Here is a 24,039-nt window from a genome sequence, read left to right on the forward strand (position 1 = left end):
AATTGTATCGAGCGGATGTACGTGTTCGGGTATGGGGACAACCTCATAAATACATGGACCCTGCATGTCAGCAGGGGACTGTTCAAACTGGTGGAGGGTCTGTAATGGTGGAATAATGTGTAGATACGACTCTGACATATGACACATCCGTAAGCATCCTGTCTCGTCACCTGCATGTCGATTGCGCATTCTGACGGACATGGGCAATTTCAACAGGACAATTCGACACCCCACACGTCCAGAACTGTTACAGAATGGCGTCCGGCAACACTCTTCTGTGACAGAGCACTTCCTCTGGCCAACAAACTCCCCAGACATGAACATTATTGAGCATATCTGGGATGCCTTGCAACGTGCTGTTCGGAAGAGATCTCCACCCCTTCGTACTTTTATTGATTTATGGACAGCCCTGCGGGAGTCATGATGTTAATTCCCTCCGGCACTACTTCAGACATTAGTCGTGACCACACTACGTCGTGCTGCGGCACTTCTGCGTGCTCAAGGGGCCCAACACGAAGTTAGACAGGTATACCAGTTTCTTTGGCTCTTCAGTGTATTATCCCCTTCGTTGAGACAGTGTTCAAGCTGAAGCAAACGTGTGTGATGTTCCACACGTCGGTCTTCAGTCATGCGAGTTTTCTGTCCAATAGAAGCCTTTCCTCAAAGACAGCTAATTTCATGTACCCCAGGCTTCCTCAGTCCCCAAATACCTTTAACAGAATGGCGGTAGTCATTGCCAAAGGCAAAAGGACACTTTTAAGATCGTATTTGCTGAGGATCCTGAAAAAGCTGCCTACCTCAACATTGTCTCAATGAAGGACACAATATATCATTTAAAGAAACGCAAATTATTGCTCCGACCTCCCTTTACTGGGACAGTGTACTTAGGGAATCCATCAAATAACGATTATCCGATGACATTATTAACAAAGGTTTCCCTTTAAGCAAGCTGTGGAATCCTATTTCATTAGATATACAATAATTTGTGATTCATCGCTGTTGCTAGTTTCTACCGACGGCGGTGCTACAGGTTATAAAAGGAGCCGCCGTATGCGATGTTCCCTTCCAACGCATCTTCAACTTTCTCTCTCTCCCAGACAACGAGACCCGCCCCAGTATTTATCCCTCCTACCAACATTAAATCTCCCCCATCTAATCCCATTCCACATCAGAGCTTCTCTCTTTCTTTCCCCATTCCATCCATCACCAACCCTTTCCTCTTGCAACCACTGCCCTACCCACACAACACACTACTCCTCACCCTCTGTCTTTCCCACCGACTGTATTTATCCACTATCCATCTTCACTCCCATCTACATAGTTTTCCTATCTAACAGAGCCTTATCTTTCTACCCACACCCCTCAAACCTAAGGAACACAGGCTACTCATTCCTCCGGCAACCATTATCACCCAATAGCAGGTCCTTCAGATTTTAAGTGAAAGTACGGTGCTTCAGTTTTTTCATCAGAAGGAATTTTACCTTCCTGCGATGTGTTTTTAAAATGTATGTATTTTCGTTTTGTAATTGTTTTTTTTTATTATTTAAAAAGGAAACAACCTCAAATTTATTTTCTATTTCTCATTATAATTCTCTTTTAATTCTCTTGACCGAAGAGCAGAGTACTGTACGGCTTACACCCCACCCATATGAGGCAACATGGATGAAATGACAGTAAAGCGAAAAATATGATGTTCCCTCAGTTCCTGCGTGATCGTACATCTGCAATCACATCTGAAGGTGGCGGCCAGTTGGACCTTCGAAAAATCATGTTGCCAGAATGATGAAATCCGGTTGCGTACCGGAGAAGAGCATCAACATTTTTTACGCCGGGGAAATCTACGAAACCACAACTTCCTCATTCCTTGCTGATCAGTTGACGTTTTCCGACATCCTTTTGTAATATGACATTTCAAAAGCCACGATTTTGTTCTCTCTCGGTTTTCGCATAATCCATGATTCACTTTCACACAATGCTGTACTCTAGACGCACACTCTGAATAATTTATTCCGCAAATAAAGGCCCATGCTTGGTACTAGTAAACTTCTTTTGGTGAGGACTACTATCTTTGTCATGCTAGCCTGCTTATCACGTCTTTCTTGCTACTTCCATCATACGTTATTCTGCTTGCAAACTAACAGAATTCCTTCACTTCCTGTACTACGTGGTAATCAAATTTTATGTTAAGTTCGTCGCTAATCTAATTTCTGGTGCTCCTCAATGTTTTTGTCTTCCTAAATGTCTATTCTGTTGTCAGAACACTTTCCATTCCATTCAACAGGTCCGTAATTCTTCCTCATTTTCACAGAAGATAGCAACATCAAAAGCGAATCTTATTACTGATATCCTTCACAATGAATTGAAATACCTCTGCTGACACATTTTTTTTTTTATTCCTTCATTGCTTCTTCGATGTACAGGCTGAAAACGGGTGTCCCACGAGTATATGCCTAACATATGATGACAAGCAGATAGAAGAAGAGGACAGTGTTAAATTCTTGAGATTACAGCTTGATAATAAATTCAACTGGGAAAAGCACACCACAGAGCTGCTGAAGCATCTTAACAAATATCTATTTGCAATGCGAATTGTCAGACATAGGGGATATAAAAATGAAAAAGCTGGCATACTATGCTTACTTTCATTCCATAATTTCATATGGGATTATTTTTTGGGGTAATTCATCAAGCCAAGGTAAAGTTTTCCGGGCACAAAAACGTGCAGTAAGAGTTATATGAGGTGTGAAGTCAGAAACATCCTGCAGAAGCCTGTTTAGGGAACTAGGGATACTAACTACTGCTTCCCAATATATTTATTCTTTAATGAAGTTTGTCATTAAAAATATATCACTTTTTCAAACCAACAGCTCAATTCATGTAATTAATACTAGAAATAAGAATAATCTTCACAAGCATTTAAAGTAACTTAGTCGTGTACAAAAAGGTGTGCATTATTCAGGAACACACATTTTCAATAACTTGCCAGCAGCCATAAAAAGACTCACAACCAATGAATTTGAGTTTAAGAGAAACCTAAAGGATTTATTGGTGGCCAACTCCTTCTACTCCATTGATGAATTTCTCAGTAGAACCAACTGATTTGTGTATAAGTACAATACCACTTTTGCACAATTTCAGTGCAGTAATGTGTTCATTGTAAATAAGTGTGTGTGTGTGTGTGTGTGTGTGTGTGTGTGTGTGTGTGTGTGTGTGTGTGTAAGTACAATCTAACTTCTGCACCATTTCAGTGCAGTAATGTGTTAATTGTAAATAAATATTATAGTAGTTGTATTAAACGTTTATTACAAAGAATTTCTGTATTATGATGTTCACCATTTTTTGAGATTAAAGTACTTACACCACTATAAGTATTGACAGAAACAATAACATGAAGAATAAATATGCATCTTATTACATATTGGTGATCACAAGTCTGTTTCGTATTCGCAGCGCAGCTACAGTTGTTGCCTTCCAGGATGTCATCAGCAATTAACAAACAATTATCATTGTTTTCTTACGTAAATTCTCCCTTTTTATGGCCCATTACGATATTAACTTTTTTCTTTCTGTAGCACTACTGTCGTTATCTCTCGTTTTTTGTAAACAAAGACTCATTATTTTACTCTTTGACTAACATTTATTTAGATTAAACTACTATTTTTCGAAAAATGTGTTGGAATATATGCTGGTTGTGATTATCAGTATTTCATTAAGCCTAATAACAATCAGCATTTATTTCAATATTTAAAAAAACAATACTGTAACCAAAAATTGCAAGCCATAAAGTAAAATAGCGAATTTTTGTTTACAAAACAACATAATAAAATGACAGTACTGCTACAGAAAGGAAAAAAAACCGATAATACATTAGGCATTAAAATGTGATAATCTGCGCAACAAAACAATGACAAATGCTTATTAACTGCAGATAACATACTGGAAGGCAATAAATGTAGTTGTGCTGCAAATACCAAACATACATGTGAACAACACATGTAATAATAAGGTATGTTTTTATACTTCATGTTATTTCTTCAATACTTAGTGTGATGTAAACACTATAACCGCAAAAAAAGGTAAATATCATAATGCTGAAATTATTTTTATATTATTCAACAGATAATAAATAAAGCCCACTGAAGATGTAGAAACTTCTCCGAAACACGTTTAGGTAGTGAAACAAGACAAACTGTTTGCTCAAAGTAGAATCACATTTACTTATTGCATAGTGTGAATAAAGTTGTTCGATCAATGTGGACTATCCAACGTGACTACAAGGAATGGTTGACTGGAACCACGTAACACGGTGTAGGAACAGTGGTCGTATGAAAATACAGCCGTCAGGGACTGGGGACGAATGTCACGACTTATCAACAAAATTCGGTTTCAGACCCAACCGTAACTGTCGCTGTCAGTAAATACAGGTCCATCTCAATCACTTTCCAATCGAACATTATGAAAGGAATTGAATGCAATGGCTATTTGGTGTCTGGCACCTCGCGAAAGGCCATTGCTCGCAGCAAGACTTAAGCTGCACGTCTTCAGTGGGCCAAACGATATCTACACTGGTTAGTAACTGATTTGAAACGTATAGTGTGGTCCGACGAGTCGCGATTTTGCCTCTTTTCAAATGATGCAAGGCGTGGAGTGCACCGAGCGCACAATAAGAAGTTTAAACGGCAGCTAGTAGAGCGTGCAGTTTAGCCCGGTGGTTCCGTGATGTTTCGGGCGTGTTTTTCATACCATGACTTGACACAGTATTCAGCTTACCGTGATTATTAACTTGGTAATTTATTTGAATATTCTCGGTGACCAAGTGTGGTCATTTCTTCCACATCTTCTTGAAGACAATGCTACGGGCACTTCCGTCTTAGAAGATGGCAACAGCCGTGTTCACAGGGCTGCACACATGTGTCCCTGGTTTCAGGAAACAGAGGCACCCTACAGAACATCGAATGGGTCGCTAAATCATCCGATCTTAATTCCATAGAAATTCTATGGAGCTAAAATGCCGAAAAAAAACGCAACATCAAAGTGTTACGTAAGACAAACTAAAGTTGATAGGCGTGTTTCTACTTCTGAAAGGTGATGACTATTCGCATTTCGCACGAGTCGCATAAGAGTGGCGCCAGTCCCGCCATTATCAGGATGAAAATCACGCTCGCTTTAAAAGTACGCTGTAACGTACATTTAAAGCGAGCCTGGACATGGTTAGTTGATATTATTCAAGAATGCCTTTAAGGCGCCTTTATCAGCACCTCACTGAGTTTTAACGAGGTCGTGTCATAGGGCTACGAGAAGTGTAATTTCTTCTGCGCTACTAAGGAAAGACTTGGCAGGAACGTAGCTACTGTACATGACTGCTGGAAGTGGTGTTCATGAGAATGTATAGTCCCAAGACGACCAAGCTCCAGACGGCCACATGGCACTACCGAGAGGGACGAACGTCGTGCTCTGTGTTTGGCTCTGGCGCATTGTACTGCATCTGCAGCAGCAATTTGAGCGTCGGTTGGCACCAGAGTGGCACAAGGAACTGTTACAAATCGGTTACTTCAAGGGCAGCTTAGAGACAAACGCCCTGCGGCGTGCATTTCACTGATCCCCAAACCGCCGCCATTTGCGACCTCATTGCTGTCAAGCGAGATCTCGTTGGAGGTCTGTTGTGTTTTCTGATGAAAGCAGGCTCTCCCTCGGTATCAATGAAGGCTGTGTGTTGGTTAGGCCAGTTGAGGGCCTACAACCAAACTGTCTGCATGCTAGACACACGGAACGTACACTTGGTGATCTGGGTGAGATTTTGCATGACAGCAGGAGGACTCTCGTGATTATCCCACGCACCCTGACGGCATATTTTTACGTTAATATGGTGATTCGACCTGTATCGACCTGTTGTGCTGCCGTTCATGAACATCATTCCAAGGGGTGTTTTCTAACAGGGTAACGCTCGCCCACATATAGCTGTTGAAAGCCAATATGTTCTACAGAGTGTCGCCATATGACCGTGGCCTGATCGATCACCGGGTCTGTCACGACAACTTTAAGTTGCGTCACTACTCCGAGGTTCGCGCGGGGTAGCCGAGCGGGTTGAGGCGTCTTGCACGGTTCGCGCGGCTACCCCCCGTCGGAGGTTCGAGTCCTTCCTCGGACATGGGTGTGTGTGCGTATCGTCCTTAGCGTAAATTAGTTTAAGTTAGATTAAGCAGTGTATAAGCTTTGGGACCGATGACCTTCGTCGTTTTGTCCCGTAAGACCTTACCACAAATTTCCAAACAAAATTTCCTACTACTCCGGGGATATTTACATCTACGTTGGCAGCTGTTCTTGATTCGAAACCTGGAATATTTACTTCGTCTTTTTTGTGAAGGCATTTCTGAAGACTGTGTTTAGTAACTCTGCTTAGGCAGCACTGTCTTCGATAGTATCTCCATTGCTATCGCGCAGAGAAGGCATTGATTTTCTTGCCGCTAACACACTTCACATACGACCAGAATCTCTTCGGATTTTCTGCCAGGTTCGAGACAAAGTTTCGTTGTGGAAACTGTTATAAGCATCTTGCACTGAAGTCCGCGCTAAATTTCGAGCTTCTGTAAAAGATTGTCAATCTTGCGGATTATTCGTCTGTTTAAATTTGGCATGTTTGTTTCGTTGTTACTGCAACAGTGTTCTGACACGTTTTGTGTACCAAGGACGATCAGCTCCGTCGTTTGTTAATTTATTTGGTATAAATCTCTTAATTGCTGCCGGTACTATTTCTTAGAATTCAAGCCACACCTGGTCTACACTTATATTAGTAATTTGGAGAGAGCAGAGATTGTCTCTCAGGAAGGCGTCAAGTGAATTTTTATCTGCTTTTTTGAATACGTATATGTTTCGTTTATTTTTGGAGGATTTGGGGACTACAATATTCAGTCTCGCTATGACAACCCTGTGTTCACTAATCCGTGTATCGGTTTTGATGCTCGTTACTAACTCAGGATTATTTGTTGCTAAGAGGTCAAGTGCGTTTTCACAACCGTTTACTATTCGCGTGGGCTCATGAACTAACTGCTCGAAATAATTTTCAGAGAATGCGTTTTGCACAACTTCGGGTGATGTTTTATGCGCACCTCCGGAATTAAACATGTATTTTCGCCAACATATCGGGGGTAAATTAAAGTCACCACCAACCATAATCGTATGAGTCGGGTACATGTTTGAAATCAAACTCAAGTTTTCTTTGAACATTTCAGCAACTGTATCATCTCAATTGGGGGGTGTTAAAAGGATCCAATTGTTATTTTATTCCGGTTACCTGCAATGACCTCTGCCCATACTAACTCAGAGGAAGTATCTACTACAATTTCGCGACAAGATAAACTACTTCTAACAGCAACAAACACGCCAACGCAAACCGTGTTTAGCCTATCCTTTCGGAACACCGTTACATTTTTCACAAAAAATTCGGCTGAGCTTATCTCCGGCTTCAGCCAGCTTTAAGTGCCTATAACGATTTGAGCGTTAGTGTTTTCTATTAGCGCTGCCGCGCGTGGTAGCCGCACGGACTAGACCAGGTTGTCAGGGTCCGCGTGGCTGGCCCCGTTGCAGGTTCGAGTCCTCCCTCCAGCATGGGTGTGTGTGTCGTCCTTAGTATAAGTTAGATTAAGTAGTGCGTAAGCTTAGAGGCCAATGATCTCAGCAGTCTGGTCTCATAAGACCATCCCACAAACTTCCAAATTATTAGCGCTTGGAGCTGTGGTACTTTCCCAACACAGCTACAATTTATAACTGCTATACCGATGGTTCCTGTATCTATGTTCTTCCTGAGTTCGACCTGCACCCTTTGTGACTGAAGCCTTTCTTGTGTTTTTCCGAGACCCTCTAACCTATAAAAGACAGCCCAGTCCACTTCATACAGCCCCTGCTACCTTTGTAGCCGCCTCCTGCGTAATGGTGGACACCTGACCTATTCAGCGGAACCCGAAACCCAACCACTCTTTGGTGCAAATCGACGAATCTGCAGCCAACACGGTCGCAGAACCGTCTGAGCTCCTATCCAGACCCTCCACTCGGATCTGTACCAGAGGTGTGCAATCGGTCCTGTCGACTATGCTCCAATGGTCAGCTCTGCTTTCATCTTGCAAGCAAGACTGGCAGCCTTTACCACTTCTGTTAGCTTCTCGAAACCAAAGAGAATCTCTTCTAATCCAAAGTGATACGCATCAATGGTACCGAAGTAAGCAACCAACTGCAGCTGGCTGCACACTATGATACAAATGTATTTCCGAAATTTCTGTATTTTTTGGTGTTGGAATTTTTTTCCCGTCAGTTTATTTGGAAGAAAATGAAACGTAGCTGTCAACTTCCATACAGTTTTGGTTCTCTGTGGAACTGAGTCACCAATGATTGCCTTCTCCTGGTTGTTATATATCTGCAGAAACTCTTTCTCGTCTAAATGTATCCATTTATCTACGTTAAAGATAAAGTGCCGTCTCATGGACGTCACTAATTTTTTGCTCAGTGTACTTATAATTGACGGGCGTAGTATCTCTGACAACAAAAGCGCAGAGTGAAGAGAGGACGTGACTCACCAGAAATCCTTGTGTAGGACGAACGGGATGGAGGTCAGCGAGTCGCGTCGCCACGTCCTGTCCGTGCGTGGCCCGCCCGCATGTTGTCCCACCAGAGTCCTGCCAAACAAAGGATCACGCGATGGCTCAACGAAAGGTCATTCGCGGTAGTCGCAGGTGGGGAGGACATACCTCACTTTCTTCACACACGATATCTTGTAACAGCAGACATATTTTAAAAATCATCAATGATAAAAGTCCGCTTCAACTGTAAAAATTATTCACTTCCAAAAAGGAAAGCACAATTCGGCTTCAGGACCTGCGTCCCATCTTCACACAAACCTTTTATTAAAGTTGGCACCAGCACAAACATTCACTAATTTGCGACGCAAATTATAATGTGCATAATATGTCAAGGCAATGGCAAGAAAAGCGTTTCTGAAGAAGAGTAAATTGTTAACATAGAGGATAGATTTAAGTGTCAGGAAGTCGTTTCTGTAAGTATTTGTATGGAGTGTAGCCATGTGCGGAAGTGAAACGTGTACGATAAATAGTTCAGACAAGAAGAGAGCTTTCGAAATGTGGTGCGCTACAGAAGAATGCTGAAGATTAGATGGGCAAATCACATAACTAATGAGGAGGTATTGAATAGAACTGGAGAGAAGAGAAATTTGTGGCACAACTTGACTAGAAGAAGGGATCGGTTGGTAGGGCATGTTCTAAGGCATAAAGGGATCACCAATCGCGCGACTGCTTCGGTCGCAGGTTCAAATCCTGCCTCGGGCATGGATGTGTGTGATGTCCTTAGGTTAGTTAGGTTTAAGTAGTTCTAAGTTCTAGGGGACTGATGACCACAGATGTTAAGTCCCATAGTGCTCAGAGCCATTTGAACCATTTTTGATCACCAATTTAGTATTGGAGGGCAGCGTGGAGGGTAAAAATCTTAGAGGGAGACTAAGAGATGAATTCACTAAGCAGATTCAGAAGGATGTACGTTGCGGTAAGTACTGGAAGATGAAGCAACTTGCACAGGATAGAGTAGCATGGAGAGCTGCATCAAACCAGTCTCTGGACTGCAGACCACAACAACAACAATATGTCCCACGTCCTTGTTAGGCGTCATTTCACAAATAAAGTAAAAGACGACGGATCTGATCCTACTTCGTATACAAAACGTGTCAGACCACTGTTGCAGAAACAACGAAAAAAAACATGGCAAATTTAAACGGACGCAAAATCTCCAATATTTGCGATATCTTACATAAGCTCGAAATTTAGCGCGGGCTCCAGTGCGAGATGCTCATAATAGTTTCCACAACGAAGTTTTGTCTCGAAACCTGGCACAAAATCCAAAGAGATTCTGGTCGTATGTGAAGTATGCTAGCGGCAAGACACAATCAGTACCTTCTCTGTGCGATAGCAATGGAAATACTATAGACGAACTGCTGCCAAAGCACGGTTACTAAACAAAGCCTTTCGAAATTCCTTCACTAAAGAAGACGAAGTAAATATTCCAGAATTCGAATCAAGAACAGCTGGCAGTAACATAGAAGTAGATCCCCTCAGAGTAGTGAAGCAATTTAAATCGCTTAACAAAAACAAGTCTTCCGGTCCAGACCGTATCCCAGTTAGGTTCCTTTTAGAGTATGCCAATACAACAGCCCCATACTTAACAATTATATACAACCGTTCGCTCGACGAAAGATCCGTACCCAAAGACTAAAAAGTTGCACAGTTCACACCAATATTCAAGAAAGGAGTAGTAGTAATCCACTAAATTACAGTCCCGAATATCAACGTCGATATGCAGCAGAAAGTTGAAACATATGTTCTGTTAGAATATTATGTATTTCCTAGAAGAGAACGGTCTATTGACACACAGTCAACACGGATTTAGAAAACTTCGGTCTTGTGAAACACAACTAGCTCTTTGCTCACATTAAGTGTTGAGTGTAATGAGAAGGGATTTAAAACTGATTCCGTATTTCTAGATTTCCAGAAGGCTTTTGACACTGTACCACACAAGTGGCTTGTAGTGAAATTGCGTGCTTATGGAACATTGTCTCAGTTACGTCACTGGATTCGTGATTTCCTGTGAGAGAGGTCACAGTATGTAATAATCGACGGAAATTCATCGAGAAATACAGAAGTGATTTCTGACCTTCCCCAACGTAGTGTTATAGGCCCTTTGCTGTTCCTTATCTATATAAACGATTTAGGAGACAATCTGAGCAGCCGTCTTAGGTTGTTAGCAGATGATGCTGTTGTTTATAGAGTAGTAAAGTCATCAGAAGAACAAAACAAATTGCAATACGATTTCGAAAAAATACCATATGGTGCAAAAATTGGCAATTGACCCTAAATAACGAAAAGTGTGAGGTCATCCACATGAGTGCTAAAAGGAATTCGTTAAACTTCGGTTACACGATAAATCAGTCAAATCTAAAGGCCGTAAATTCAACTAAATACCTAGGAATTACTATTATGGACATCTTAAATTGAAAGGAACACACAGAAAATGTTGTGGGGAAGGATAACCAGAGACTGCGTTTTATTGACAGGAGTTTTAGAAAATGTAATCTATCTACTAATGAGACTGCCTACACTTCGCTTGTCCGTCCTCTTTTAGAATACTGCTGTGCGGTGTGGGATCCTTTCCGGATAGGATTGACGAAATATATGGAGAAAGTTCAAAGAAGGGCAGCACGTTTTGTATTATCGCGAAATAGGGAAGAGAGTGTCACTTAAATGATACAGTATTTGGGGTGGACATAATTAAAACAAAGGTGTTTGTCGTTGTGGCAGAACCTTCTCATGAAATTTCAATCAACAATTTTCTGCTGCGAAAGCGAAAATATTTTATTGACGCTGACCTAAGTAGGGAGAAAAGATCATCATGATAAAATAAATCAGAGCTCGAACGGAAATATATAAATGTTTTTTTTTTTCGCGCGCTGTACGGGATTGGAATAACAGAGAATTATTGTGAAGGTTGTTCGATGAACGCTCCGCCAGGAACTTAAAAGTGATTTGCAGAATATCCAAAGGATGTAGATGTAGATGTAGATTTCACGCACGTTTCTCTTGACAAGTTATCCAAACTCTCGATATAATTTTTACAACTGTAACAGGTTTTATCACTGATTTGAAATATTAACAATTTTGGATGTACCGTCAAGAGAAACGCGTGTCAAATGTGACCTAGCAAGTAAGTGTCGAAATATTACATATCCTTTAATTTGCGTCGCAAATTAGTGAACGTCTGTTCTGGTATTAACTTTCGTAGAAGATGCATCTGACGATGGAACACAGTTCTTGAAACTGGGTTGTGCTTCCCTTTATAGAAATATATAGAGTAGCGGATTTTACCATTGATGATGAACATCAATATTTCGACTTATATCTGCTCATAAGGAGGAGTTTCATAAGTTTCTAATTGGTTTGAAGAATTTCTGACCGTTGCATCTCAGTACTTATTTACAGGAAAGCGGATATTCAAAAGGTACAAAAGTAATGCCAAGAGGACCTGAAGGAAACGTAATAGGACGGCTAATGGTCGCTGTATACAAAGCAATTTATCAAATATGGTCAGCATCGCACTCAGATTGTTGGGATACGTTGCTGTTGTCTACAGAACAGTATCGTCGGTGCATGATCGCAAGGAAATTCTGAATGACTGAAGACAGTACTCGTCGCTGGGTGTCATTAATGGCAGCTTTCTTTAAATGTGAACGAATGAAATATAATCCCAATAACACATAGATTTCTAATAAACTTTTTGAAGCCCTCATAATGTTTAAATATTTAGCTAATAGTAAGGAGCGGTATGAAATGGCACTAACACCTGCAATCAGTATCAGAGAAGGCGAGAAAAATATTTAAATTAGTTGGGAGGAGTTTGGCGAAGTTCGGTTCATCTGTCAATAGAATCGTTTGGGAGATGCTAGTGCTGTTCCAGGGCTTGGAGTTTTTACTAAGTAAGCATCATCGCAGATATCGAAAGAATTCAGAGACTATTTCGCGCCATGTGAAAGTGTAACAGTAATACTGAGGAAAGGTAACTGGCAATCTTTTGGAGAAAGGCGAAGTTTATGATGAATGTAGCGAAGTGTATTCGAGAAAAAGCAACACATAATTTCCATCTATCGTCTATTGTGCTTATCGTCCATAACAATAAACGTGCTTACTGAAGCGTATAAGCCACAATTTCCTCTTCGTTCCATACGAAGAATGGAATAGAAAAAAATTCGATGTACCCGCCGCCATGCACGGTATAGACATTGACAAATAGATAATTTTGTACGGTGGCTTTCCAACTGGAAGATAAACAATTCTGTAAGAAAGAAGTTGCTGTAACGAAGTCGCTGATATCTGTTGGACCACTGAGAACTGAACGACATGTATTACAACGCATAGATGACTATCCTGAGCGTTCTGCAGCACCCAGTCGGCTTTGGAGACCATGAAAAACAATCATTGCACGGACATAAATGTGTTTGTCGCCATGGACTTGTTTCAGAATTCCTGGCATACACCAGACGTAGCAACGATATTGATATTGTTTCTGAACACTTACTAGTCGATGTAATCGGAAATTGCTGCGGGAGAGACTAGACCAGACGTCTAGCGTGAATAACCAGCAGCGCAGAGTACAGTTATGTACGTGCATCAGGAGTTCCGATATCCGCAAAATAGCCTCACAAGAAATACAGGTCTAAAGATAATTAGCTTGAGAGTACCTATTCTGTCACACATGTGATGAGTTGTTTGAAGTAACCGCAGACTGCTGCTTGTCCGAATAAGATCTGCAGCGGTGTCAATAACTTCTTTCTCAGCCAGATGGGTGCGTAGAAAGATAATGCTCGCCCACAAACAACTCCCTGGTACGTTCCCAGAGAGATAAATCACTCCTACATGTTTTGTATTTTTTTTTTAGATGTTTGCATCACAAATCATGTTTTAAATGGGCTGCTGATTTAACTGATTAATCGTCCTTGGAACATACATACCGTCATTTGGACATTTGTCACTCCATCTTGAACTGCTCTTGGTTTAGAACTTGTCTGACACATTGCTTTGAGCTCCAGTCTACACGATAGTAAAAATGTGTACTGTACACAAAGTTGTGAAATGAATTATCTGAGTTGTAAGCGATCTATAGCAATTAGGAGGCTACTCTCTTTATACAGAGGAAAGTCCAGAAATCCGGCAGCCGTGGCCGAGCGGTTCTAGGCACTTCAGTCCGGAACCGCGCTGCTACTACGGTTGCAGGTTCGAATCCTGCCTCGGGCATGCATGTGTGTGATGTCCTTAGGTTAGTTAGGTCTAAGTAGTTCTAAGTGTAGGGGACTGATGATCTCAGATGTTAAGTCCCATAGTGCTTAGAGCCATTTTTTAAAGTTCAGAAACAAAATTTCTAATATGTTTAGAGCTGGAATTGAACAAGGAGTGCAACATTCAACTAAAAATATGAAAAAAGGGTATGTTATGGAATTTCTGACAAGATCATTACGAGGTTTTCCTCATTAGCCAATTTCAAAGCATACTAGCTAAATTCCTTCGAAAACTGAGATTTTTGGACTTTAGGACATCGTCTTGAAGGGGGCTAAGTAGGATGGGAGGATCACCATTAAAAGCATAAACAAAACATTACGGAGAAGTATGGAGTGTAACCAAAAGCCGTGGGGTTTTATCACGCATCCAACAATTGTACCACGCCCTCTTTATTCCACTTTCCAGCCAGACCTCACCTATGATCCTTTCTCCCACTCTGGTATTGGAACCAGATACTTCCGGATTAGGAGAGATCGCACTAGCGTGGTTTAAGGCCTAGTTACACTTGATTAATGATTTAGGATGTGTCACACAAGTGTTTCGTAATTAATCTCGTACATTTACCCAGTAATCTGCCAATGAACCGAATCTGTTACCTGCCGTACTTAAGCCTGAGCCTATGTGATCACTCCATTTCATATCCCTGCAAATTGTTACAGCCAGTTATTTTTATGAATTCACTGATTCTAATTGTGAATAACTCATAGTGTAGTCAGAGGATAACCTGTTTTTCTTTTCCTTTTTGTGGAGTGCATAATTTTACATTCCCGCACATTTGAAGCAAGCTGCCAATCTTTGTATCAGTTTGCAACCTTAACAAAATCTGACTGAATATATTTTTTTCAGACAATACTTCATTATAGATAACAGTATCACCTGCAGAAGTCTGATGTTGCTATTAATACTGCCTGCCAGGTCATTAATATACAAAATAAACAATACAAATCCCTGAGGCGCATCTGAAATTACCTCTACTTTTGTCACTGACTCTCCATCCTAGATAACATGCTGCTACCTGCCTAACAGATATTCTCAACCTTGTAACAAATTTTGTTTGATACCCCACATAGCCGTAATTTTGTTCCCTTCCTGTTTCCTTGATCCATGGCTTTAAGGATGACACGTGAGAAATGCGCGAGTTGGGTTTCGCAAGATCGTTGTTTTCGGAATCCAAGCTGGTCGACCTAGTAGACGTCATTTTGTTCAGGATACGTCATTATGTTTGAGCTCAGAATATGTTCTAGGATTCTACAACAGACTGACATCAATGAGATCGGACGGGAGTTTTGTGCATCTCTTCCGTTACCGTTCTTGCAGGTGTTTAAGGGGAGATGGAAGGCAATAACTTATTACCATCTGCTGTACAAATTGACCAAATTTCATGTTTTTAACCCCATTAGTTTATCAAATAATTGTACCTGACAGTCAAAAAATGTAGTTTTGAGACAAATCAATTTAAAGTTTCGTATTGCAATTCTATTATAGTTATTGATGAGAATTACTTACCACTAATATTTTTCTGCACCGTACTGAGCATTATCTGAATCATACTGGTCTCCTTTTCTTCTCTTGGTCCCTCTTCTTTTCTGTCTGGCTTCTTTTGTGCATTTTAAACTAGCAATATCTGCTTTGCGGATTCTCTCTTTATCTATTTGCACCAAGGATTTTTCAGTATTTCCACTAGATTTTATGCTCAATAATTCCAAAACATTCAGTTTTCTAATTACACCATCATTGAAGCATAAAATAGCGTCAAAAACACCAAATTTGAGTGTTGTAAGCTGAACAAATATAGTTTTCGGTAAACGGTTCCAAATGGCAGAATTCACACAGTCATTTAAATTTTGAGTTTACCCGTGAAGACATTTCTTCAACAAGGTATCTTTACAAAGCTCTCTAAATATGGGTTTAATTTCATTTCATTTAGTTAAATGCTGTGCATTATTCTGCATGGAGCAAAAAGGAAGGTGTGGCATTTAAATGCCAGATTGAACAGAGCGCAGGAAAACCATCATATCTCACGAAAAAATTGTCGTATTTATATAAAACAAAACTGTTTCAAGCAAGAAAGACCAGGCATTTAAAATATGCTAAAATCAAAAAAAAATTTTTTTTTTTGAAGCCCACCTGCCTTCCGTCTCCCCTTAAGGAATCTGTGATGTATATACGATACGTTATATATATATATATATATATATATATATATATATATATATATATATATATGTATATACTGGTTAACCGGCCAACAGTTAGCTAAACAATGCAATCAAGTTTTCAAATAACAGAATCGAGTTCGTACTTTATATTAGCAGGCTGTAAAATCAGCATCTATGTTTATAATCTTTTACATTTTTAATAAACGTTAATAAAATAATATTTCCATCAAATATTCGTGAGGATTTCCACACATGTACATCATACTCCTCACCCATTCCTAAGATGTTTTTCCTGACTTAGCGCTTCTTTCACCTCTGACACTCGTTGGCATGCGCGTAGAATGTCAAACTGCGCCGCGGTTCGAAGTTCACGTTAAACTGTAGAGCCCACTATAACAGACTGGGCAAGTCAGATCAAAGGCCAGAGGACGACAACAGTGTACCAATCTCCAATAAGACCATTGCTAGCGTAGACCAGTGTCTCCGAGTCGGAGCATGCTTTATTACAGAATAAGCTTAATCTTCTCTAATATTATCCGAACCCAAAAATTCGAGAAATGTTCATCTATGGATTCAGAGGAAGTGAGTTTTTCGTGCCTATGTGTGATGGCAAAGAAAGAACTTACATTTCATTACGATCAATTGCACATAGGTTTTGCATGGAGTAATACTTATGTCGCAACCTACAAAGTCTTTTAAATGAATGACACAAGCAACGAACCGGCAAAACTGACGATATTGTAACAGTCTTAGATGCAGCTACGCATGAAGTAGATTTCTTAGGCGTAACCCTGACACTAAAGAGAAGACGGTAATTGATTCATTAAATAAGAATGGAGTCAATGTTGGAACTTACTGAATCATGAACCATCGCGATCCACTATTAATTAAACAAGTCACATAAAAAATATATGCTGCTACGTAAATATCGTATTGGAAGTGATTATGCTTATTAAGTTGTGCCCTCTAAGTTGCCCGCCTATCGCAATATTGATTGGAATAATTATAAACAATAAGTGCAATTGTGTATCGAAGTCACGGCAGCTAATTACGACAGTTCTAATCTCTCAGTAGATTACAAGATATGTAAATAAGTCTGACAGTTTGAATGCAAGAAGGGTGAATAGAGGATCACGCCTCAATAACATCAGAGCTATTAAATAGATGTAGAACTCTAGCTCAGCAGCACAACTATTTTAAGGCAAATCGGCTGTGTCTTTGCTGAGGAGCGATCCTGGTTTTCGCCTGCACTGATTTAGGAAACCCAGGGAAAACCTAAACCAGGCTCGCGGTATGGGGTTTAAACTCCGCTCCTCTCGAATATTAATACTGAATGTTAACCATTGCATCACATCGCTAGCTCTCTATCTAATTGAATACAAATGTTACGTTTTATACATTCTTGGGAGACAGCGCCACCAGCTTTTTCATTAGAGTTAACAATACTTGTTTAATAAAACTGTGATGCATTAACGATATTGGGAACATGATTGCACTGGGTCATACAGCTCTCCTAATACGTTTGCATCTGGTCATCTGAACTGTCTATTATCAATTATCATGAGATTATACTATTCTTCAGCGAGTCTCTCGCCTAGTAATCAAAATTGCTGTTTGATCTGTCGTAGAACAACCTTAAAGTGAAAACTGTAGGGCAACATGAAGTATCTGTCATGGAGATAGTATTATTCTTTCGCTTCTTCTTTTTTCGCTTACGCCATAGTCCAGCAGCGATGGCAGGGCCAGTGTGGTTACAATGGATTTGGCAATGTTAGTGTCAGGGATGGCTGGATGCCCTTCCTGCCGCCACCCCATACTCCCCAGGACGGAATCAGTGTACCCCAACTGTCTGCGTCTAGTGTAAATCGTGAAATAGTGCGGACGTGTTTCGAATGTATGCGACGCGTGTAACTGAGGCGGAACGTGGGGACCAGCCTGGTATTCACCTAGCGGGATGTGGAAAACCGCCTAAAAATCACATCCCGGCTGGCCGGCACACCGACCCTCGTCGTTAATCCGCCGGGCTGATTCGATCCGGGGCTGACGCGCCTAGCAGAGTCCAGGAAGCAGCGCATTAGCGCGCTTGGCTACTCTGGCCGGTTCACTGACATACTATTATGAGTAATGAAATTTCGATTTATGAAAGTACATCGTCACAATACGATAAATCATGAGAAAACTGAACTGAGGATTTGTTTACAGGATTTTTTAAGTGGTCGTATAGTGTGTGTACTTCATTCAAATGAGTTAAGTACAATACCGTGTCTACACAGTAGTCATTGGTTTGAACGCTTCTTCGCCATCACAAGTTTATCTAATGCTGGTTAGTGTAAGACGGATGCCGCATTTGTTAAATGTTAGTCAAAAGCAATGTGAAAGTTAATTTCTCCGCAATACTTCGGCAATTTTAGAAAGAATCCATCTCAGACTGGAGGCCGCTTTGTTGCTACAGATGAGAGGTGCTTACGCCGCACCACGTTAGAAATGAAACGGCAGTCAACGACGAGATTGGGGCCCTGTAACGAAAAAGACGAAGTTTACTTCATCCGCCCTTTTATTGATTACTATGTGAATGCTACACAAGTCTTCTGGATCAGTTGACGTAGACAAACCAGAAGAAAGTCTTGTGTAGCAAAATTAGTCTTTATCAGACCAGTGCATCCGCCCTCAAAGAGGCTAGGGAAACTGAGGATTTTAAGCACGAATTGTTGCAACATCTACGCCATTTACCCTAATTTGGGACCCTGTCACTACCAGTTATTTGAAATCTAAAGAAATTTGTAGCTGGAAATATTTTGAATCTAATGAGTAGGTTCTAATAGTCGTAAATAGCTTATACCTAGTACAACGGGAATTATACGTCATGGATGGAATCTATTCGTTGAATGAAGAACTGACTTTAAAAGGGACTATGTCGCTAGATACGTGAATTTTTTGGGCTGTTGTTGTTGTGGACTTCAGTCCTGAGACTGGTTTGATGCAGCTCTCCGTGCTACTCTATCCTGTGCAAGCTTCTTCATCTCCCAGTACCTACTGCAACCTACATCCGTCTGAATCTGCTTAGTGTAGTGATCTCTTGGTCTCCCTCTACGATTTTTACCTTTCACGCTGCCCTCCAATACTAAATTGGTGATCCCTTGATGCCTCAGAACATGTCCTACCAACCGATCCCTTCTTCTGGTCAAGTTGTGCCACAAACTTCTCTTCTCCCCAATCCTATTCAATACCTCTCATTAGTTATGTATTCTATCCATCTAACCTTCAGCATTCTTCTGTAGCACCACATTTCGAAAGCCTCTATTCTCTTCCTGTCCAAACTATTTATCGTCCATGTTTCACTTCCATACATGGCTACACTCCATACAAATACTTTCAGAAATGACTTCCTGACACTTAAATCTATACTCGATGTTAACAAATTTCTCTTCCTCAGAAACGCTTTCCTTGCCATTGCCAGACTACATTTTATATCCTCTCTACTTCGACCATCATCAGTTATTTTGCTCCCCAAATAGCAAAACTCCTTTACTACTTTAAGTGTCTCGTTTCCTAATCTAATTCCTCAGCATCACCCGACTTAGTTCGACTACAAACCATTATCCTCGTTTTGCTTTTGTTGATGTTCATCTTATATCCTCCTTTCAAAACACTATCCATTCCATTCAACTGCTCTTCCAAGTCCTTTGTTGTCTCTGACAGAATTACGATGTCATCGGCGAACCTCAAAGTTTTTATTTCTTCTCCATGGATTTTAATACCTACTCCGAATTTTTCTTTTGTTTCCTTTACTGCTTGCTCAATATACAGATTTAATAACATCGGGGAGAGACTACAACCCTGTCTCACTCCCTTCCCAACCACTGCTTCCCTTTCATGTCCCTCGACTCTTATAACTGCCATCTGGTTTCTGTACAAATTGTAAATAGCCTTTTGCTCCCTGTATTATACCCCTGCCACCTTCAGAATTTGAAAAAGAGTATTCCAGTCAACATTGTCAAAAGCTTTCTCTAAGTCTACAAATGCTAGAAACGTAGTTTTGCCCTTCCTTAATCTAGCTTCTAAGATAAGTCGTAGGGTCAGTTTTGCCTCACGTGTTCCAACATTTCTACGGAATCCAAACTGATCTTCCCCGAGGTTGGCTTCTACTAGTTTTTCCATTCGTCTGTAAAGAATTCGCGTTAGTATTTTGGAGCTTTTCTTATTAAACTGATAATTCAGTAATTTTCACATCTGTCAACACCTGCTTTCTTTGGGATTTGAATTATTATATTCTTCTTGAAGTCTGAGGGTATTTCGCCTGTCTCATACATCTTGCTAACCAGATGGTAGAGTTTTGTCAGGACTGGCTCTCCCAAGGCCATCAGTAGTTCCAATGGAATGTTGTCTACTCCGGGGGCCTTGTTTCGACTCAGGTCTTTCAGTGCTTTGTCAAACTCTTCACGCAGTATCGCATCTCCCATTTCATCTTCATCTACATCCTCTTCCATTTCCATAATATTGTCCTCAAGTACATCGCTCTTCTATAAACCCTCTATATACTCCTTAAACCTTTCCGCCGTCCCTTCTTTGCTTAGAACTGGGTTTCCATCTGAGCTCTTGATATTCAAACAAGTGGTTTTCTTTTCTCCAAAGGTCTCTTTAATTTTCCTGTAGGCAGTATCTATCTTACCCCTAGTGAGATAAGCCTCTACATCCTTACATTTGTCCTCTAGCCATCCCTGCTTACCCATTTTGCACTTCCTGTCGATCTCATTTTTGAGATGTCTGTATTCCTTTTTGCCTGCTTCATTTACTGCATTTTTATATTTTCTCCTCTCATCAATTAAATTCAATATTTCTTCTGTTACCCAAGGATTTCTACTAGCCCTCGTCTTTTTACCTACTTGATCCTCTGCTGCCTTCACTACTTCATCCCTCAAAGCTACCCATTCTTCTTCTACTGTATTTCTTTCCCCCATTTCTGTCAATTGCTCCCTTATGCTCTCCCTGATACTATGTACAACCTCTGGTTCTTTTAGTTTATCCAGGTCCCATCTCCTTAAATTCCCACCTTTTTGCAGTTTCTTCAGTTTTAATCTACAGGTCGTAACCAATAGATTGTGGCGAGAGTCCACGTCTGCCCCTGGAAATGTCTTACAATTTAAAACCTGGTTCCTAAATCTCTGTCTAACCATTATATAATCTATCTGAAACCTGTCAGTATCTCCAGGCTTCTTCCATGTATACAGCCTTCTTTTATGATTCTTGAACCAATTGTTAGCTATGATTAAGTTGTGCTCTGTGCAAAATTCTACCAGGCGGCTTCCTCTTTCATTTCTTACCCCCAGTCCATATTCACCTACTATGTTTCCTTCTCTCCCTTTTTCCTACTCTCGAATTCCAGTCATCCATGACTATTAAATTTTCGTCGCTCTTCACCATCTGAATAATTTCTTTTATTTCATCATACATTTCTTCAATTTCTTCGTCATCTGCAGAGCTAGTTGGCATATAAACTTGTACTACTGTAGTAGGTGTGGGCTTCGTATCTATCTTGGCCACAATAATGCATTCACTATGCTGTTTGTAGTAGCTTACCCGCATTCCTATTCTCTTATTCATTATTAAACCTACTCCTGCATTACCCCTATTTGATTTTGTGTTTATAATCCTGTATTCACCTGACCAGAAGTCTTGTTCCTCCTGCACCGAACATCACTAATTCCCACTATATCTAACTTTAACCTATCCATTTCCCTTTTTAAATTTTCTAACCTACCTGCCCGATTAAGGGATCTGACATTCCACGCTCCGATCCGTAGAACGCCAGTTTTCTTTCTCCTGATAACGACATCCTCCTGTGTAGTCCCCGCCCGGAGATCCGAATGGGGGACTATTTTACCTCCGGAATATTTTACCCAAGAGGACGCCATCATCATTTAATCATACAGTAAAGCTGCATGCCCTCGGGAAAAATTACGGCCGTAGTTTCCCCTTGCTTTCAGCCGTTCGCAGTACCAGCACAGCAAGGCCGTTTTGGTTATTGTTACAAGGCCAGATCAGTCAATCATCCAGACTGTTGCCCCTGCAACTACTGAAAAGGCTGCTGCCCCTCTTCAGGAACCACACGTTTGTCTGGCCTCGCAACAGATACCCCTCCGTTGTGGTTGCACCTACGGTACGGCTATCTGTATCGCTGAGGCAGGCAAGCCTCCCCACCAACGGCAAGGTCCATGGTTTAGCTAAAAAACAGAATTTCACTGCGAGGTCGAGCATTTTTCACCTTGTCCTTGTACAGAATGATTTCTTACTTTCAATCGTAGATAAAGTTGATGGCACACATCGGTTCATTGGCAGGCTGTCAGGGAAATGCAGTAAGTCCACAAAGAAGAAAGAACACTCTTGTGACAGGGCCTAGAGTAAAGAATAGATCAACAGAGCATTTTCAAGGAGGACAGTACGAATGGTGACTTTTTTGTGATCCAGCTCTATATCAGTAATGTGAATTCACTTACTGAATAGCTAACAAATGATATTATCACGTACAAAGACTGTTGCAAAAGTTAATAATTGCTTTTTGTACTATGCACAAAGAATTTTCATTGCATAAGTCTGAACTGTCTGGGATACTTTGGAAACCTTATGGAAAAACTAATAAATGGGTCTTTACAGTTACGTCAAAACCTGAGACGTCTGTTGTTAATTTAGCATTAGACTGTAAGACAACTGAAACATCGTATAAGCCTAAAAATTGTATGTTTTGTGAACTATCTTCTTTGTGTGTTGGTGTTGATATAAGAGATACATAACCCAAAAAACACGTTCTTGTTGTTGGTATGGTCTTCAGTCCAAAGACTGGTTTTATGCACCTCTAGATGCTACTCTATTCTCTGCGAGATTCTTCAGCTCCGATTAATTACTGCAGTTTAAATCCTTCTGAATCTGCTTACCGTATTCATCTCTTGGTCTCCCCCTACGATTTTTGCCCTCCACACTACCTTCCAATATTAAATTCGTGATCCCTTGGTGTCTGAGAAAGTGTCATATCAACCGATCCCTTCTTTAAGTCAAGTTGTGTCACAAATCTATTATCTGCCCAACTCCTTTCAGTGCCTCCTCTTTAGATCCGTGATCTACCCATCTAATCTTCAGCATTCTTCTGTAACAACACATTTCAAAAGCTTCTATTCTCTTCTTGTCTAAATTGTTTACCCTCCATGTTTCACTTCCATACATGGCTACACTCCAGACAAATACCTTCAGAAAAGACTTTCTGGCTCCTGAATCTATATTTGATGTTAACAAATTTCTCTTCTTCAGAAACGCCATTGCCAGTCTACATTTTATATCTTCTCTACTTCGGCTATCAGCATTTATTTTGCTGCCAAACTAGCAAAACTGATCTATTACTACATCTCGTTTCCTAATCTAATTCCCTCAGCATCACCTGATTTAATTTCACTACATTCCATTATCCTTCTTTTGATTTTGTTGATTTTAATCTTAAATTCTCATTTCAAGACACTATCCATTCCGCTGAACTCCCTTTCCAAGTCCGTTGCTGTCTCTGACAGAATAACAATATCATAGGCAAACTTCAAAGTTTTTATTTCCATGTACAGTTCTAAAATATTAACGTTTTATATAACAACAAAAGTTTTTAGGACATTTTGTAACAGAAAGTCCATCACAACTTAATTAAATAAAGCACTTCTTACAGCGAATGACAGCGTTGGACGTTTTCTTTCCCAAATATTTTCCTGACAGCATTCGCCGCGTTCTTCAATCACCTGAGGTGATATGGAGGAGAAGGTCTGCCGCCTTACGGCAACCGAATAAATCCTAGTGGTGCACATCTAGTGTTAGATTTGCTTTGGTTTGACAAAGGAAACGGAGATCAGTTATTTTGGTGGTTTAATAACGCATATACGAGTTTTTGTTAATGTACCAAAAAGACTGCGTCGTAGACACAGGTATCATAATATAAGAAAAGCTAAGTTTCCTCCATTGTGGTATAGGGA

At 40.5% G+C, this 24,039-nt stretch overlaps 1 protein-coding gene across 5 annotated transcripts in view; it reads right to left on the minus strand.

Annotated features, from left to right (window-relative positions):
- The window catches only part of LOC126334928 (WAS/WASL-interacting protein family member 3-like), a 258,741-nt gene that overhangs the window by 117,259 nt on the left and 117,443 nt on the right, over window positions 1-24,039 (minus strand). For 3 of the 5 annotated variants that reach the window (XM_049997659.1, XM_049997658.1, XM_049997656.1), the window contains exon 2: window positions 8,568-8,666. The exons of the other annotated variants lie outside the window; for them this stretch is intronic. In XM_049997659.1, coding sequence (XP_049853616.1) covers window positions 8,568-8,666 — 99 coding nt within the window. The remainder of the gene's footprint in view (window positions 1-8,567; window positions 8,667-24,039) is intronic. 5 annotated transcript variants of the gene reach the window in all.

The sequence above is a fragment of the Schistocerca gregaria genome, chromosome 2, assembly GCF_023897955.1.
Source record: "Schistocerca gregaria isolate iqSchGreg1 chromosome 2, iqSchGreg1.2, whole genome shotgun sequence".
NCBI lineage: Eukaryota > Metazoa > Arthropoda > Insecta > Orthoptera > Acrididae > Schistocerca > Schistocerca gregaria.